The following is a 17,736-nucleotide window of genomic DNA, read 5'->3' as shown; positions in this document are numbered from 1 at the left end:
GTTTAAGACGTATTTATTGCCGCCCCCAAACACGAGCTCAACAATGTCATTCTCATGAGGCTACAGGCTTGAGTGCCTCTATCCATCTGTCCTTCTATGAGGTGGGAGTCAGTAATATGCAAAACCAAGCTCATGTTGTGCGGTAACGTAGGAAACTACAGACATAGGTTGATGCACACCTTCTGGAGCTACTCACATCTCCGACAGGTGTGAGGCTGTGCGCAAAAGGGGAATCTGGCTGCAACGCAACGTGCGTATATTTTCCGTGTAGACGGGCGTCCTGGGTGCGTGTCCAACTATTTGGACAAAACGCCGAGTGAGTCTATGTGGACCTGGGACGCATGCAACAGAGAGCCCTAAACATGAGGAGGAGCCGACACCGCGCAAATATGGGTATGTTCACTGTTCTGCGAGGCACTCTTAGCCACCTTTAATGCGCAAAGTCTTTAGTCGTTTTCCTAATTACAATTCACTCAAAGCTAATGTTGCTGGTGTTTTTGCCCCCTGCGGCTCATGAATGATGACTGCAGGCTGGGGGATCTGGCGGAGGTTTATCTTTTCCGTGTCTCAACATGACTTTGACTGTGATAATGCATGTAAGTGTCTCTAGATGTGTCATTAACACAGGGATGCAAATGAAGTAGGCTTCATGTAAAAGAAACCTCCCCCTGTTAATAAATGTCTCAGAACACAGTATGGGTTAAAAATGTTTGCTTCCTTGATTCAGTTTAATTTCCATTTTTATTTTATTCAGTTTGATTCTATCAAGTCTGTATATTCATTCCGTTTTTTCTGCTCTCAAGTCTTTCACTTCTCTGTGTGTCTGCAGGACTTCCTGTGCTTTTCAGATGGCTTGTATTCACAGTGGTAGTGCCTGCCTGGCTGCTTGCTGCTCCAAACAGCATCCGTGAGCGTCCCTGCCCCCAGAGCTGTAGATGTGATGGGAAAATAATATACTGCGAATCAAATGCCTTCCGTGACGTGCCAAACAATGTGTCTGTTGGCACACAGGGCCTTTCTTTGCGATACAACAGCCTGGTGAACCTCAGAGCCCACCAGTTTGCAGGCCTGAGTCAACTAGTGTGGCTGTACCTCGACCACAATTACATCAATGCTGTGGACGGCCAGGCTTTCCATGGGATACGGAGGCTGAAAGAACTGATTCTCAGCTCGAATAAAATCACACTCCTAAAAAACAACACTTTCCATGATGTCCCAAATTTACGTAATCTTGACCTCTCCTACAATAAACTGCAGGTTCTCCAGCCTAATCAGTTCCTGGGTTTACGTAAACTACTGAGTTTACACTTGAGATCAAACTCTTTAAAAACTGTTCCAATGCGAATTTTCCTTGATTGTCGCAACCTGGAGTTTCTTGACATCGGCTACAACAGGCTACGGAGCCTCACACGTAACGCCTTCGCAGGGCTCCTTAAACTCATCGAGCTTCATTTGGAGCACAACCAGTTTTCAAAGATAAATTTTGCTCATTTCCCCCGCCTGACTAACCTGAGGGCGCTCTATTTGCAATGGAACCGTATCAAACTTCTAACGCAGGGTCTGCCGTGGATGTGGACTTCATTGCAAAAGTTGGACCTCTCGGGAAATGAACTCCAGGTGTTGGATCCGAGTACATTTCAATGCCTCCCAAATCTCCAGACTCTAAATCTGGACTCCAACAAACTCATCAATGTGTCACAGCAGACGTTGGAAACTTGGATCTCCCTCACCACCATCAGTCTGGCTGGTAATTTGTGGTACTGTAACCCCAACATATGTCCCCTTGTTGCCTGGCTCAAGGCCTTCAAGGGTAACAAGGAAACCACAATGATTTGTACCGGCCCTAAGGAGGCACAAGGAGAGAAAGTGACCGATGTGTTGGAGACTTATAACATCTGTACAGCAACACCGACCCCCATTCCCTCAACAACATCGCCCCTCACTCCTGCATCTCAACCTGAGCGGCTCCCTCTTCCCACTCTGTTTGTAGTGGATAAGAAGCTGATCTGGAACAGGACAGCCTCCCCCACTCCTTCCGAGGCCTCCCCCACCATCCCCTTGCCAGACACTGAGTATGTGTCCTTCCACAAGATCATAGCTGGTAGCGTGGCCCTCCTCTTATCTGTGGCTATAATTCTGCTGGTTATCTATGTCTCATGGAAGCGCTATCCCAGTAGTATCAAACAGCTTCAGCAGCGCTCTGCGGTTAAAAAGCGGCAGAAAAAGGCACGGGAGACAGAGCGCTCCTTTAATTCACCACTGCAAGAGTACTATGTGGACTACAAGCCCTCACACTCAGAGACTATGGATGTGCTGGTGAATGGGACAGGACCTTACACATACACCATCTCAGGCTCCAGGGAATGCGAGGTATGACCGTTGCCCTCCAAAAATCCATTTCCACTGCGAGGCATGAGAGGTAAATTTTCTAACAATCTGTGGTGTTGTTTGTTTTGGGGATAAGGAAGTAAAGGTCAGTGCATGGTGACTTGTTTTTCAATACGCTGGGTTTGTTCAGTTCCATATGATTACCCAGCTGAATCATGCAGGTGTATTGCTAAAATATGATTCCCATTAACTGAAACTCCAGTGGCAGCTCCTCTTCACGGGTCCCATTCACAAAGATGAAGTGCAAAACCTACATACAGTAAGATACATTAGACACAAAGTAGGTTCATCTTTCAGTCCTGACGTAAAAAGAGCAAATTGATGAAGTTGTGTATCATCAGCCAGCCTGTTATTTATTCACAAATGACTTGCTGTCCAGAATGGGATGATAAAAATGTATTAGATCAAGTCACTGTGCAGGTGGTCCTCTCTCCTATCCTGTGTGTTTGCTACAACAGATGTCGTGGCAAATGCACCATCGTGTGAGTCTTGATATTTGTTTTCTACTGTATTAAACATGTAAATATTTACAATCATACCAGCTGATCATATATCCCATTCTCCTTTTCTGCCTCTAGCAAAGGAGTACTTAATGTTTTACTCATTAGTTTAATTCACAAAGTTCAAACAGCCACCGCAGGCTGAGGAACACTAATAAAGGCCCGCAGCCAAATAAAAGATAAATTATGCATTTGGGCTCGATTTCTGTCTGGCTTTTGTGTACTAATGCACATCTTTGTTTTCAAACTGCATTATGCTATTTTTTTTGCCTGTTTGATCTCAGAAACATCAGCTTGTGTAGTCTGCACAAGCTGAAACTTCTGTCCAAAGAGTTCAAATTGAGATTCTCATCATAAAGCTGGACACGACTGACCCCGAAGCGCTGTGTGGCACAGACAGATTGTGACAGAAAGCCTTGACAGAAATCAATTTACTCATGCTTAATTAGGCACTTCTTTGCCTGTGATCTCTTTTTTCCCCCTCTAATGTTAGCCATATGTCTTTCTTTGTCCGGCAGCTTTTTTTTTATACTTGGCAGCATGGTTAAGTGTGATTAACAGGTCGTGTTGTGTTGGGAAAATGTAGTGTCACTGGAATCTTAGCTGCACCTTTTTGTCGAACTAACCAGACATGCCGCGGAGTACAGGAGACGTCTTTCTCCTCCATTGTATCTGTCAGCGCAGCTCAGAGATGAAGTTTTATCTCACACTGCTACACAGCTCATTTCCTATATTCCGCATGGACCCTATAAATCATTTTATAATGTTTTAAGTCAAAAGCGCCGCCGTACTCGATTGTACTATTGCTGTACTACTCGCATTCTTCCTGTGTCCTTTACTGAAGTCACTTGAGAGGCTAGCACAAATATGTACCTTTGTTTTCTGTATTGTCACATTCGATGAGGTACACAGGTAGCTAAATCAGCTCTTTGTCAGATTATCTGTGGCAGAGCATTTCTCAAATGCAAGGGAAGCTTGAGGTGAGATGACCGGCTTATCAATCTTGTAGCTTTCATGTGAGAATGTGGCGTGGGAGCATTAAATGGCAGACCTAATGGGGCTTCTGCTAGCTAGAATAACTAATAGCCCATCAGAGGTAAGGAGCCGAGACTTCCCTCAGCTTTGTTATTCCTTGCCCTCTACAGCTCAAGGGAGCAGCCCGAGTTGTTAAAAATGTAATGGGATTTTTTTTCTCCTTCTTTGTGTGTTACGTTTCGTGCCAAACACTGCGATGCAAAGTAAGAACACAGAACAGCAGGAGGCTTCCTCAAACACAGCCAGCTTTTTACGCACATTCAAGACAAGATTTACACTTTCACTTTACTGCAATACTCAGTAACAGGAAAATATCATTTTTTTATCAGAGAGTATGATGTTTATTGGCCATGTTACTTGCATCAGAATTTGGTACAGGTTGCAGCACAAGAAGCCCATCATGTGTAGTGATAGTGGCCAGGGCTGTTTGCATCACAATACAGGCAGTGCAGCACCATCTCTTCTGATATATGAGAAGGCTTTCGACTTTTATTGAATGGCACAAAGTGGAGAGTGTCAAGGAAGATGAAAGTGAGAGAGATGGTGTATCCGAGGCTGCTCCAGGGTTCAAACCCACAGTCAAAACCATACTGTAAATGCCCCAACCCCCTGAGCCCCCTGCACATTATTTTAGTTATCCCAGATAGCGAGCACTTAAGCTATTAGCTGCAGTTTCAATTAGGAGAGAGAGCTTTGTAATTGAAGCCTGTTATCTTCTGCACATGCCCAGACCAAAAGACTTGGAGTTAATTTGTTTCCGTAGATTTCCTCCAGCACAGTTCAGCAGGTTGGCCTCATCACTGCAAACTGAACTCACCAAGTGTGAATTTTGATGAACACTTTGAACTGCGTAGTTCCATGGTCTTACTGTGGCACATTATTTATTTTTTTTAAATCCTCTCTTTCTTGTAAGCCATCCACTTTTGGGCTCACAGTAGTTGTAGTTGTAGTTGTTGTAGTTGTCGTCCACCCACAGATCACCCCCTGCAACGTTAGTTGAGAATAATATGGTGAAAATCCCAGTTTCAGCCAAAGGCGATTCTTGTGTTGGGCAGAATTTGCAAGCATTAACAAGGTGAGATCCTGCTCACAGATAATTAAAGTGGGCTGTGAGAGGGCACATGAGGGGAAAGGAAGGTGCGCCACTGCTAGTGCAGCTCTGACTGATACAAATGCTGTATACAAACTGCAGTATTCAGTGTTTACTTTAACTAAAAGTAATTACTATTTTCAACTTAACTAATTTTCCGGGCTGAGAGGGTCAGAAGAATTGAAATGCTAACACTCAGATGAACAACCTAGATTTTGAAGTAATAATTTAGGCCAGAACAAGCCTTAATCATCCATTAAATTGCTTTCAGTTTTTCCTGCATTTGCACGCAGAATGTGGCTAACTGTGTCCCCCTCCTGGTTATATTAAAAATGAATGTCTCCTATGGATCCAATCAGTGTTTGCTTTGCACAAATCTTGAAGCTGTGGGTACATTTTATTTAGCAAACATTTTTTGGATATTCAAGCACCATAATATAAGCCCTAGCTGTCTTTAAAATTTCAGGAATAAGAAACAAAGATTATCACCAATGAGAATACACTGCCTCAACTTGCCAAGATGGCAGCTTGTGCTTCATCTGTGCGTAAATCCACAGAAGGCAGGCTCCCATCATGTGAAGGGAACTTGACAGTTTTCAATATTTGTTGTTGGCTTGCCAAATAAAGGTTATCCACATGAGAAGAATAGCCTTTAAAAAAAAAAAGATGTCTTTTTTTTTTCTTACAGCCATGAGACAGCACTTATTTGTGAAACTTTTCAGCACTTATTAATGACGATGCAATAACATACTACTATGTCTCTAGTCACAAAAAAGACAAATTACATCATTTGCATTTTTTGTTATCCATAAAAAATGCTGTCATTAATTCTAATTTTGCTTGGTCGTCTTGTTTGGCGGCATCTAACATAGTGTCCAAAGTGAACATCGGAAATTACTGTAACTGCAAGCGAGACTTACTGGCAATGATCCATGAATCCACAGAAGTAGACCACTTAGCTTTTATCATACCTGATAATTTTGTGAAAAATGGGGCTTTAGTCAAACTCAACTGCAGCAAAATGCAGAAAGAAACAGCCTTTTAAGTGAATTGGCTAATACTTAACTCTCATCTGCCTGAGCTCTTTGTAATGGCTGTTACACAACATCATTTTTCAGTGTCATGCATCACTTGTCATTCTGTAAGTGGTGATATAAAAAAATGGCTATAATGTAGAGTGTTTCCGTGTATGATCAAGCACATCACTCGCTCAAGGTGTTTTGTTACACTGGGGATGGGATTCAAGAAAACACATGTATGTAACTATGGAAATGTGCTTTTTTTTCTCTCTCATGGTAATTTAAATTCATATTCATGCTGCATACAAGCCAAATCAATTGCTCATCGTGGCAACAGGTCCTGTGTTACATAATTCAAATTTTGGCTCTTTCTTGCTTTTCTGTCAGTCATAAATGCAGCAAACCTAAATGGAAATTTTTACTAACTCAACACAGTCTCCAGTTATGTTGACGACAGACTAAAAGTCTAAGGTGTATCTGACACACACAGTTCATAGCTGAATTCATACTGTAGACTCCCCCTCATTCCAGTCAAGGCTGCGATTTCAAGCTGAGTTTAAACATGGCAGTGGGATTCATTAGCACAAATGCACATAATCAGACCTCAGACCTATCTGTGGTGGTAAGCACCTATCAGGCTGCTTAGTGCGTGGGGTGAGATCTCCCCCAAACAAACACACTCCGAGATATGTATGATTCAGACTTTTGACAGATGTTCCTCTTGGAGGTGTGATGTCTGCTCTGGTGAGGAGGTGGAATACATTTAACAAACTTAGCAGTGAGTAGAGGCGCACAAGATCTCTGTGCAATAATAGCCTGTAATCTAAAATGGCTTGTTAAAATGAAGACTGGTGTTCAGCCGTTCCATAATAATTCACCTCAGCATTTCTCCTTTTATCCTATTGATGTTTTCATGATTTAATTATCCTCATTATGATTTACTAATAGTACATGCCCCAGCCTGCTAATAGCTTAATCTGGCACAGGTGGAAAATATGAGGTTGTCCCTCCACGCTTCGACTCAGACAATATTGAATTTCACTCTGGGTTAGATGTACTTATTTACAGAACATACACAATGAACTGCTGCTTGTGTCTCTGATTGATCATTGCAGTCGCTCACAGGAGCCAGACGAGTGATAGTCGCAGGTAGATCACTAAAGAAACATTTTACAGCTGAGGAAAAATAAATGAAAGTCATTGATTCGTTAACCTTCAAACCTCGGTTTTAAATTGAGGTCAGCACTGATTGACAACATCATTAACTCCGATATGCACTTGATATTGTACGATAACCTAGTCCTTCACTTAAGACTTGAGATCAAATTAGCTCGTCTGTTATAAACAAATCAGATGAGTCAGCCCCAGTTAGGAGTTTTCTGTATAAGTGTGTAAAAACACCAGAGACTAATTTATGAAGTGGAATTAAAAAACATTTTCTGCCAATTTGGGTAGAAAGGGGGGTTAAAAAAAAGACCACAGAGATAAATCCAAATGATTCATCCTCTCACATCATACAATCTCCAGTGGCCTTCCGCTCCTGCAGCCACACATAAGCCATGATGAATATTTAATGTGATGTTAAATTTCTCTTTTGGGTTTTCAAGGCCGGTTTGGTCAGGAAATGAAGAATCAGTTGAAACCAATTTTGTGCAAATTTAACCTTTTTAAATGGAGACTCCCTCTGATAGTGAAAATATGACACTCCAGGCAGTGAAAACAATTGATTTCAATAATCAGCTGGATGATATTTAAAAAAAAAAAAAAGTCCTCCAAATTAAACATCAAGAAGCATCATTTATAATCCCCCTGCAGAAACACACATATAATCATTTTCTGATCTGATGCCACATATCAGCAGGACAGATCATGTGTCTGTGCTTTCCAAAACTGTTACAAATCACTTTTTTATGATCTCACACAGCTATTGTTAAAGATCCCCTCCAGACATGTACTGTATTAAAACATATAAGAAATACTCAGCGTGGAATAATAATAATGTGTGTCTGATATGGTTTTTCCACACACACAAAAAAAGTATAATTACAGCGTTCAAACCCTTAAAATGCCATCTATGTCTTCTTTCTCATTAAAAATTGAAGAAGAATCTATGAATATGCAAATATATTTCATTTTAAAAGTTCATCACTCTTGTGTAAGTTGAATATTGGACTACGCTACGATTGGCTTCCAAACTTGTTGTGAGGTCACAAGTCATGCCCATGGACTCACCTCTTAAATTCAGATTTTCAATGAGCACACTTTAAGCAGATGAATGAGAAAATAGTCTTCTAGTGTCAAACTCACACATACATCATTCTGCACAGTGAATCTCAAGTATCCAACTGTAGGAACAAGAGGGGATGTATATTTTTGTGTGTGTTGGTAGGGGGGCTTTTAGATTTGGTTAGGATTAGGGACTAAAATGATGGGAAAGATCATAGTTTGGGTTAAAATAACTACCTAAACTATTATAGATGGACAGTCAACAGAAGTCTGAAGTCTAAAATATCAATTTCCAGTTTTATTTGAACCATTAATACAGATAACCCAAAGGATTTACATCCTAAAACAATTTACATGCTCTGCTCTTGGGAGATGTACCTTGCTTCTCATGACTGATTTTGTTATTTGTAGATGTCTCATCCACTGCGACATTTCCAGTTGGCTATAACTTCAGGGGTGAACATCTAGTTTTGGTGTCAGACACTCTGAAAGATTGGCTCACAATTTTACACCGGCATTCGACAATCCATCATAAGGGAGAAATGCACTATAGAAGAGGCAGAGAAACCAATTTCTCCTCTGACAGCCGCCTCAATAGACCACAATGCAATGCAGCTACATGATAGTCTGTGGTTTGAGTGAGGGGTGTGACTTTACTCCCACTATATACCATCACTGTCGCTGTATATAGTCCCTCTCTCTGAGGCAACATGTAGAGCTGAACGCAACAAGCTCGCTCTTCACTCTCCTGTTGAAAGGCATTCACGGAAATGCACGGAATCACTAACTTGGAGTCGAAGCAGGTGTGGCAAGTTGAAGGAAGTTGGGTACCAAAAAAATAATTTATGTCACCTCATTGCAAAATCACTTCTGGCATGCACTGAGCATCACAGATTGATGATACATAACAGTGTAAGTGTATCCAAGGGTGGATTTTTCCATTAAGTCTTCCATCTGAGTTTGAGCTGAAGAACAAAGGAGAGATTTCAGTTCTTTGGGAGTTCAGAGGAGTGTTTTCCTTGAAAAAACTGTTTGCCGGAGTCAGTAAATTTCTAATAACTTGTGGAAAATCTGAATCCCATATCGAATGTCTTATTATTATGGTATATCTATCAATCAGTAATCAAATGCCCTGGATTCCCTCAGTTTAAGCCTCCGCTCGCTCAATCAGTGATACTTCTGCTTTAATGGGATTTGACAGCTTATCTACAGAACCACTTTATGAAAAGTCGGCACCGCAGACAGAATGAATAATATAACATGAAAATATTAGACATAACATTTTATGCTGTTTCATGGCCGCAGCAGCCACGTTAATTTCTCAGCTCAGCTCGAAGCAGTTACTGCCTGTTTAGCCCTTCATTTTATTATGATTCATTTAATTGGGGTTATTAAGTTAATGTGACTGAGATGCTGTAGTCCTGCTTACTGTGTCACATTTATTCTCTGCAACACAACTTTAAAGGGATATTTACAAGAAAAATGAACTGTTGATTCGGCATATCGCATGTGTCCCACTCACACAGTTGGTGGGCTAAAATTTGTATCTCCACCCTGCTCTGCATAAAGTCTTAGACACCGCAGTACAGTTTCCTTTATGTTTCTCCGCTGGGAAGGATTTTGATGTAATGTTGCCGTCTACCTTAAGAATAGTTTTGTGATTTCCCCAGAAACTAAAACCCCTTCATCATGTTGGTACAGTGTCTCAGTCTGTCTGAGGGGACAAAATGGTAAGTCAGTCAGCACAAACTGAGAATGATGCAGCATCTCTGCCAATTTCTCCTCCAGTTATTGTCAAATGCCTGTCAGGCAGTTGTATGTGTGTGTGTGTGTGTGTGTGTGTGTGTGTGTGTGTGTGTGTGTGTGTGTGTGTGTGTGTGTGTGTGTGTGTGTGTGTGTGTGTGTGTGTGTGTGTGTGTGTGCATGTGTGTGTGTGGGAGGAGATTTCCCCAAAATAAACATAACTCAAGACATTTCTGTTACTCACTAGTGGCGGTGATGTTCTTCTTACATTTGTGTGATCTATATAGGTACTGCTGAAAAATGCATGCTAACACACCCACAATGACAATGTTAGCAGGACCGCCAACACATTGGGTCAGGACAGGTCATGACCCTCTAACCTTCAATAACCTGCTGGAATAATTTGTCAAAAATACCACTTTGTGAAAACTTTATATAGTATTTATGAGTCACATAAAAGCTTGTTTTTTATCATCCGAATTTTCCTTGACATAGTGGTCAGAAACAGTTTATCTACAATGCAAAACTGGTCTGTGGCACTACTGTAGGATCAAAAGCTTAACATCTAATACTTTTGCCAGTGCCTCCATCCTTCATTAAACTTTCAAAATGGCATCTGCTGTGGCACAAGCAAGACACACGGCGAGGTATAATGTTCACCGTGTTATCCGTGTTCCCACACCATCTCAGTTTGGTCTGTGCACAGTAACATTAGTTAATTAGCACTAAACACAAAGTACAGCTGAGCTGAGGCTGAAGGAGATGTCATTAGTCTAGAGCCGCAACGATTTAATTGAGTAGTCAATCAAGAGACATTTATCGTCAACTATTTTGATAATCGATTATTCGCTTTGAGTAAATGGACTGCATTTGTATGGCGCCTCTCTAGTCTTCTGACCACTCAAAGGGCTTTTACACTACGAGCCACATTCACCCATTCAGACACACAATCATATGCTGATGGCAGACTGCCATGCAAGGTTCCTGCTCAAGAGGGTCTAATGCATTCACCAGCATATTCACACACTGATGGCACAGCCTTCGGTACCAATTTCGGTTGGGTATCTTGCATAAGGACGCTTCAACAATGCGGATTGGAGAAGCCGGAAATCGAACCACTGATCTTCCGATTAATGGACCTGCTCTACCTCCTGAGCCACAGCTGAGGTTATTTTTTAAAGAAAAGAAATTTAAAGAAAATATCTAGATATCTATATATCTGAACATTTTAGGTTACATCTTGAACTCAGGAAAGTGATCATTTTTCACCATTTTCTGACATTTTGTAGATCAAACGACTAATCAATAATTAAGAAAATAATAAACAGATGAATCGGTAATGATAATAATCATTATTTGCAGCCCTACATTAGTCTTGCAAGTATCCTGGACAAGTGAAATGTTTTGACCAGTTAAATGAAAAGTCAGGGGATACAAATGTAACAATCCATCAAGTGGATGTTGAGATATTTTAGTGGAAACTGATGGCACTAGTGGAGAAGTCAGGGGGATCAAGTAGGCTTCATTTTCTGGTGAACGTGAATGTCTCTGTGAAATTTCATGGCAATCCAAACTAGCCTGTATGCACCTGCAAAGCTCAGTATTGAAACCGACATGTTACTTGCAATTATCTCCTTGTCAAGTCCAGACCCGCCCATACCCGAAAATATAACACCTGTGGCCCGACCCATGATTAAACACAAATTGCTTTAATCTTACTTGTTGCGCAATCATAATCTATTTTCTGCAAGAAGGGCAGTACTGCACACTCAAAGACATTCACACATGCTGGTGCGCACACACCTAACAATAAATGCATACTAATGTTGTAATCATTTTCAATTCTAACTTCTCTTTTTCGTTCTCATCTGCTACCCATCCGCATTTAGTTCACTTTTACTGGTGCCCGTACCCATGAATTTTCTCTTTTTTTCTCTCTTTTTTTTTAAACCTATTACACAACCTTTATGTGTGTTACCTGACCCTGAGCAGAACTCATACCCTAACAACATTTTGTTCATGTCAGTGTGGACTAAAGTGATCGACCAGTAGGTGAACAGACAGACAGACAGTGACATCCCTAGTGCTATACAGCTTGTAGCAGTGGTAAGAAACAGCCTAATTCCCCAAAGACATCAACTAACTTCTAAATCTTATTGTTGAATTTTTAATCATTCGAAGAGCTTTTCCAGCAATCTGAGCAAATTGACTGAAGGAATGAAATGCTGCCAGTGTCACACATCATTTCTGTGTGAAAATGACAATGAGTGCTGTAGTAGAGAGATGTTTGAATATTTGCCGGCGTATAATTTGTCGTGACATGTATTGTGCACAGGTGCAGGGAGAGGAGGTATTCATCTCTCTGTTTTCACTCTGGGTGCCAATGTATCCTTTTCAAATCTGACAAATAGGTCAGCCCTTTGTTCCAGCAGAATATTTTCACTTGCTTCCATCTGAAAGGCATGTAATACACTCTGATCAGCGGGGGGTCTCAGTGCTTAAAATTTAAAGCGCTTTCGGGATTTAAGTGAGCAGACATGAGGCAATATTTTACCTAAATTTTTACTCCATGCTGGGAGAAATTATACTGAATTTGGTCATTCACATAAAATAAAAACAAAACTATCTGCAGAATACAGAATGTGGGTCAGATCATCCTGTCAGGATTATATGTGCTCTGACTGAGCAAAATTTATACATACCTTTGCTGAGGTCAGGTTGTTTTCCCTTCAACTCTCTATCCCCCAGGTACCCCTACTCCATGTTTGTGTGCAATGTTTTTTTTCTTTCACCCACAGTGTCCTCTAGCCATGTTTTCTCAGTTAAAAAATAAACAGGCAAAAAAAACATGCAACTTGTAGACAGTACACAAACACAAATGCAACTAGCTATTAGCAGAATCTGAGATTTGTTGATTTTCTTAACACTCTTGAGTCTTAATGTTCAGAAAGAAGGCATTTGTGAAACTGTAAGCACAGGGCATTGAGCAGGAAATCATCACAAGGGACTCAGGAAATAAACACACAAGAGAGCAGCAGAATTAGCCAATTTTCTTGGAGATGAGCTCATTATTTCTCCTGACATTATTCTGCAATCAAATTAACTTGAGAATTACATATTGATGTAAAAATTCTATTTTGGTTTTAATGTTGGTAGATTATATTGAGAATATTGAGAGCAGGGAACTTGGTGCTGAGGTGAAGTCATTATTTATCCATGTCGTCCATTTTTTCTTCCCATTAATAAATAATGCAATTAATACAACCAATTAAGTGTTGTCAAATTAGTCACACGTTAAACAAAGTAGTCGAAAGACATTATTACTTATACTTTCCAAAAATGAACAGTGAGTTGTAGCTAAACTGTTTTTGACTGCTTTAGTGTGTGTGTTCTCCTAACTAAATGACAACAAATACTTATTTGTTTGCTTTCCAAAATTTTCCAACTAACTATTGGTAGAACAACACCATTTATCAGTGCCTCACAGAAACGTCGCAAATCACAGTCCTTGTCAGTAAAACTTAAATGTGCTTATAGTTTCTTCAGTTGGATGTTTGAGCTTCACTGTGCAGAATGATGTATGTGCAGAGTTTGTTCTCACATTTATCTGCCTAAGGCTGAAAGTTTTTCTGCGATCATCGGAAGTTTGAAGCGTGGGCCTATGAGCATGATTTGTGACATCATAACTAGTTTAGAGCTAAACGTGATCCAATAAGTTGAGAAAGAAACTTGAAGCCTTCAGTGCACAAACACTGAGAATGGACTTTATAGTGAAGTAGAAGACATCTCATGTCCAACAGTTAAACTTTTTAAAGGGGATCTACTGGGCTCATTTCCAGCTTTATATATTCATTCTGGGACTCCACTAGAGTAGCTTTGCATGATTCACAGTTAAAAAAACTCATCTTTTATCTTATACTAGGCCTATTTGCAGCCCCTCAGATCAGCCTCCGTCTCTAACAGGCAGTTTTAAGCTCCTGTCACTGTAAGCCCCCCCCCCCCTCAGGAGCCCACTGTGTCAGGGTCATGTTAAGTTACCACTGATGCAAACCCAACATTTCCTTGCTTTACTGCTACGTATTAAAAGCTTTTAAATGACTAAATAAAGAATTTTTAAGAAGTGAAATGTGTTATCAGAGCTTCGTTTGCAGCATTAAAGCCAGTTGACACAACAACATATTGAAATATTTGATATTCTTTGTTTAGTGGATCAATTAGAAATAATGAAGGTAGGAATAGTACAAGTGGAAACAGCTTCAGCTCATGTTGAAAGTAGCGTAGTCAGTGCTTTTTTCTCACAGGGGTTACTTCTACATATGTTTACCTCCTTATTTGACACTTTGGCCACATTTAATATGAACATCCGACAGTGTAACATTACGCATAATCAATCCTCTGCAAATGAAAAATATTTGCATATTCATAGATTCTGGATTTTTAAATGAGTGAGGAGTACATGTTTTTGCTTTTGTGGTAAATCCTATCAGACACAAGTTATTATTCTAAGCACAGTATGTTTATCTTTTTTGGCCATTCTAACAAATTACTAATGCTGTCTTTTTTCTTTTCCTTTCTTTCTCCCATATATATGTGATTCATGTGTTTAATTCAATCAAATTCTAATATAAGAAACATTTCAAAACACAAGTAAAACAAAAGGATGTAAGAACAGAGTGAAGGGATACTGCATGTTCTGCACAGCATTCCTACCAGAGATAAATCAGTGGGTGAGATTATCCCTGGAGCCAGCAGGAGAGGCATTTCATCAATTGGAGATCAGGACTTTGTATTGATCTTGCAGCCCATGCATGTTTGACATTACTGAAACCTCCCTGTTTTTGGCGACTCTTGGATCTTAGTCAATCTCCATTTCCATAGAGCACAGAGGTGTGAGCACGTTGCAGTGGCAGAACTGAGAGGTCATGTGTTTCTGTTGCACCAGATGTAGCCTTTTTTTTCTTCTTTTTTCCACCCACCTGTCAAACCGTTTTTCTTTTCTGTAATGATTTAGAAGTATTGTACAGACACTGTTCTCCATTGCAGTGGATTTACAGCCGTGTTGCTTTGCTTTTTTTGTGTGTGCTTCTTTTGACCCAAACCTGATTTTGTGGTCTACTGTCAAAGCTGATCAAGCAAATTGGACCACTTTAAGATGGCAAATGTAGTCCATCATATTAAAGCAGCTTAATTCAGACTGTAATGCCTTGCTAAAGATATTATGGAATCAATGATAGAAGCTATTTTCCCCTGCAGATCATTTTATAGCCCACCATGCATTTTTAGTGGTAATGTTTTTCCAACCACATTTAGTCTGTTGCAGTGATACAGCACAACACTTTGTGAAATAACCTCTTCTTGCTCAAACTTGACATTTCGGTGCCACAACACAGTTGAAATAATCGAGAAAGGGGCGTCATACATTTAAATATCTCAAGTGAGCAGAAAACAAGACCGCTGATATCAATCGCCATGTGCCGCAGCATTTACTTGACTCCGCATCATGTCAACCCACAAGTTACATACACACACTGCTGCATGCCTTGATTTCTCTCTACAGCTTACTCACACACACACCCACCCACATGCAGTGCACACATTCACGCTGTTACTTACATTCATTACCAAAGAGCTGTGTGAGGTGGGCACAGTGGTAATAATTGCAAAGTGAAAAGAAACAAGGGGGTTTTCTTTCATTGTGGAAATTATGAATAAATCCTTCATCATGTACAGCTTGACAGCAATTTCCGAGTGAGGCGGTTGGCGGTGGCCTTTTCCAATTCGGTGACAATTACTGCAACAGATACTGGAGAAGGCCCTGAAGCAGCCCCTAAAGCTTGTGTGTTGGCAAAAGGGTTAGCTGACAAACTAAACATGTTCCTGTTAATGTACTTGAAAGATGCTGAATGAAGAGATTTTTACAGACTCATGAATTTCGGCCTTGGTTAAATGTATAGTTATGTTACTCCTGGTTACACTCAGATAAGCCTCCTCCAGTCAATTATGAAGGTTCCAGTTAGATTACAATAAGTGCATCAAGGCCCACTTTACACAGAGGAGTTATTAAAAACCATATATATTCAAAGTGGGGGGTTTTTCTACCAATTATATCGGCGCTATTTTGTGGTTTTAAGAACTTCTATTACCATGCGTGTTGTAATACCAATTCTAATATTAAATAATTTACAGTACTTAATTATGACCCTGAATTTCTGAGTATCCATAAAGAGAAGAGAAAACGTGCTTAAACTGGTATTACTGAGGAATTGGAGGGAAGAAATTCTCAAAGTTGAACTTCCTGACATCTCAAAATTACTTCCATTAATCATTGCTTATGTGGAAGCCAACAACCATGGGCCCTATTTACGGAAATCAATGGTGCAAGTTATCAGGTTCCTAAAAAAACTCAGCTGGCTTTCTCAACATGGCAGAGCAGCGGCGAGACACTGAGCTCCACTCTGATCATTGAACTTCTCACCCTATTATGCAAAGTGAGCCCAGCGCCTCAGCGAAGGAATCTCATTTGGCCGCTTGTGTCAGTAATGACGATGATTTGGTCCCTTATAGCTGAGGGCTAGAACAAAGATCAAGCAGTAAATTTGAAGCTTCAGGGCTCAGCTATTTCTTTAACTTGACAAAATGCTTTTAGTCGCTTTAACATAACTCTGCCTGTAACCTCCCAACAACAGCACTTACCATTATTTCAGTAAAAGAGGGACAAAAATACAAAGAATGTGTAGACTTTGTTTTTCATATGAAAGTTAGAATTCTTAACGTTTTCATTAAATCAGCCCTAGTTTTTTATACTATTTTTTCATCTCCACTTTCAGCAGTAGCCATTCAGTGTGTACGTATTTACATTCTTTTGTAGTGATGACTACCATTCCTGTGCTGGATTCAGGAAAAAATTAAGCAATTTATTTTGATGGCACTGTATTTTGTATTTTTATATCATCAAACTGCATTGTCATTTTTTACTACTAGGAGAATGTAAACTTTGTCTGTGTATGAAAATCACTCCTGCATTTGCTCACCTATCATCCCTGATATAATACACACTCAGTATGTCATCACTGACAAGTGTAGTATCACATATCTGTAATTTGCACTGTAGGATTGTTATCAGAAATCATTGTGTGTGCCATGGATTTTTTTCTGTTTTATGGTGAGAATGCCCTATATCATGCAGAAAGTTCACACTGAAAGTTAAAACACTCCAATCAGATGTTGGGTAGTAAATGTAGTGCACTGTACCATATAGTAATTATGCAGTGATTTTAGACACAGCCCTTGTTGTGCTGTTTCATATTAATAACAGGCTGGTATGTTTTGCACTTAAGCAAACAGCTGCCCATTCACACATCCAGCTGAATCAGAGCAGCATGAGCCTCCTACTGGAGTCCTCTTTTCTCAACACTTGCGTAAATCAATCTAGTGCAATCTATGATTCAAATACAGTTACAACAAATGAAATCATACCTAGACTGTGTGCATTTTTAGATACATGCTTTATGGAGACTTCAGCCTTTGCCATTGACATTATTTAGCACACAAGGAATTTCCTGCGTTGTGAGTTAGTATTACTATGTCGACATTTGTGTTTGACTCAGTGCCTGATCTGTTGAGATAAGAACACTGCAGTAAAACAAACAAGAGAGTTAACACCCAACATCACTCTCTAATATTTAACATATACGGCTGTGTAGCCTAATGCTGGGAGATATGGATATCTAATGTC

General features: G+C 40.2%; 1 protein-coding gene across 1 annotated transcript in view; it reads left to right on the top strand.

Moving 5' to 3' along the window:
- Nucleotides 1-362: 362 nt before the first annotated feature.
- The window catches only part of LOC133979451 (leucine-rich repeat transmembrane neuronal protein 4), a 41,384-nt gene continuing 24,010 nt past the window's right edge, over nucleotides 363-17,736 (top strand). Inside the window, exons 1-2 of the mRNA XM_062417962.1 lie at nucleotides 363-393; nucleotides 830-2,370. Of these exons, the coding sequence (XP_062273946.1) occupies nucleotides 363-393; nucleotides 830-2,370 (1,572 nt within the window). The remainder of the gene's footprint in view (nucleotides 394-829; nucleotides 2,371-17,736) is intronic.

Source organism: Scomber scombrus, chromosome 4 (genome assembly GCF_963691925.1).
Source record: "Scomber scombrus chromosome 4, fScoSco1.1, whole genome shotgun sequence".
Classification (NCBI taxonomy): Eukaryota; Metazoa; Chordata; class Actinopteri; order Scombriformes; family Scombridae; genus Scomber; species Scomber scombrus.
The sequence above is the reverse complement of the archived record's forward strand: the minus strand, read 5'-3'. Positions and strand labels throughout refer to the sequence as shown.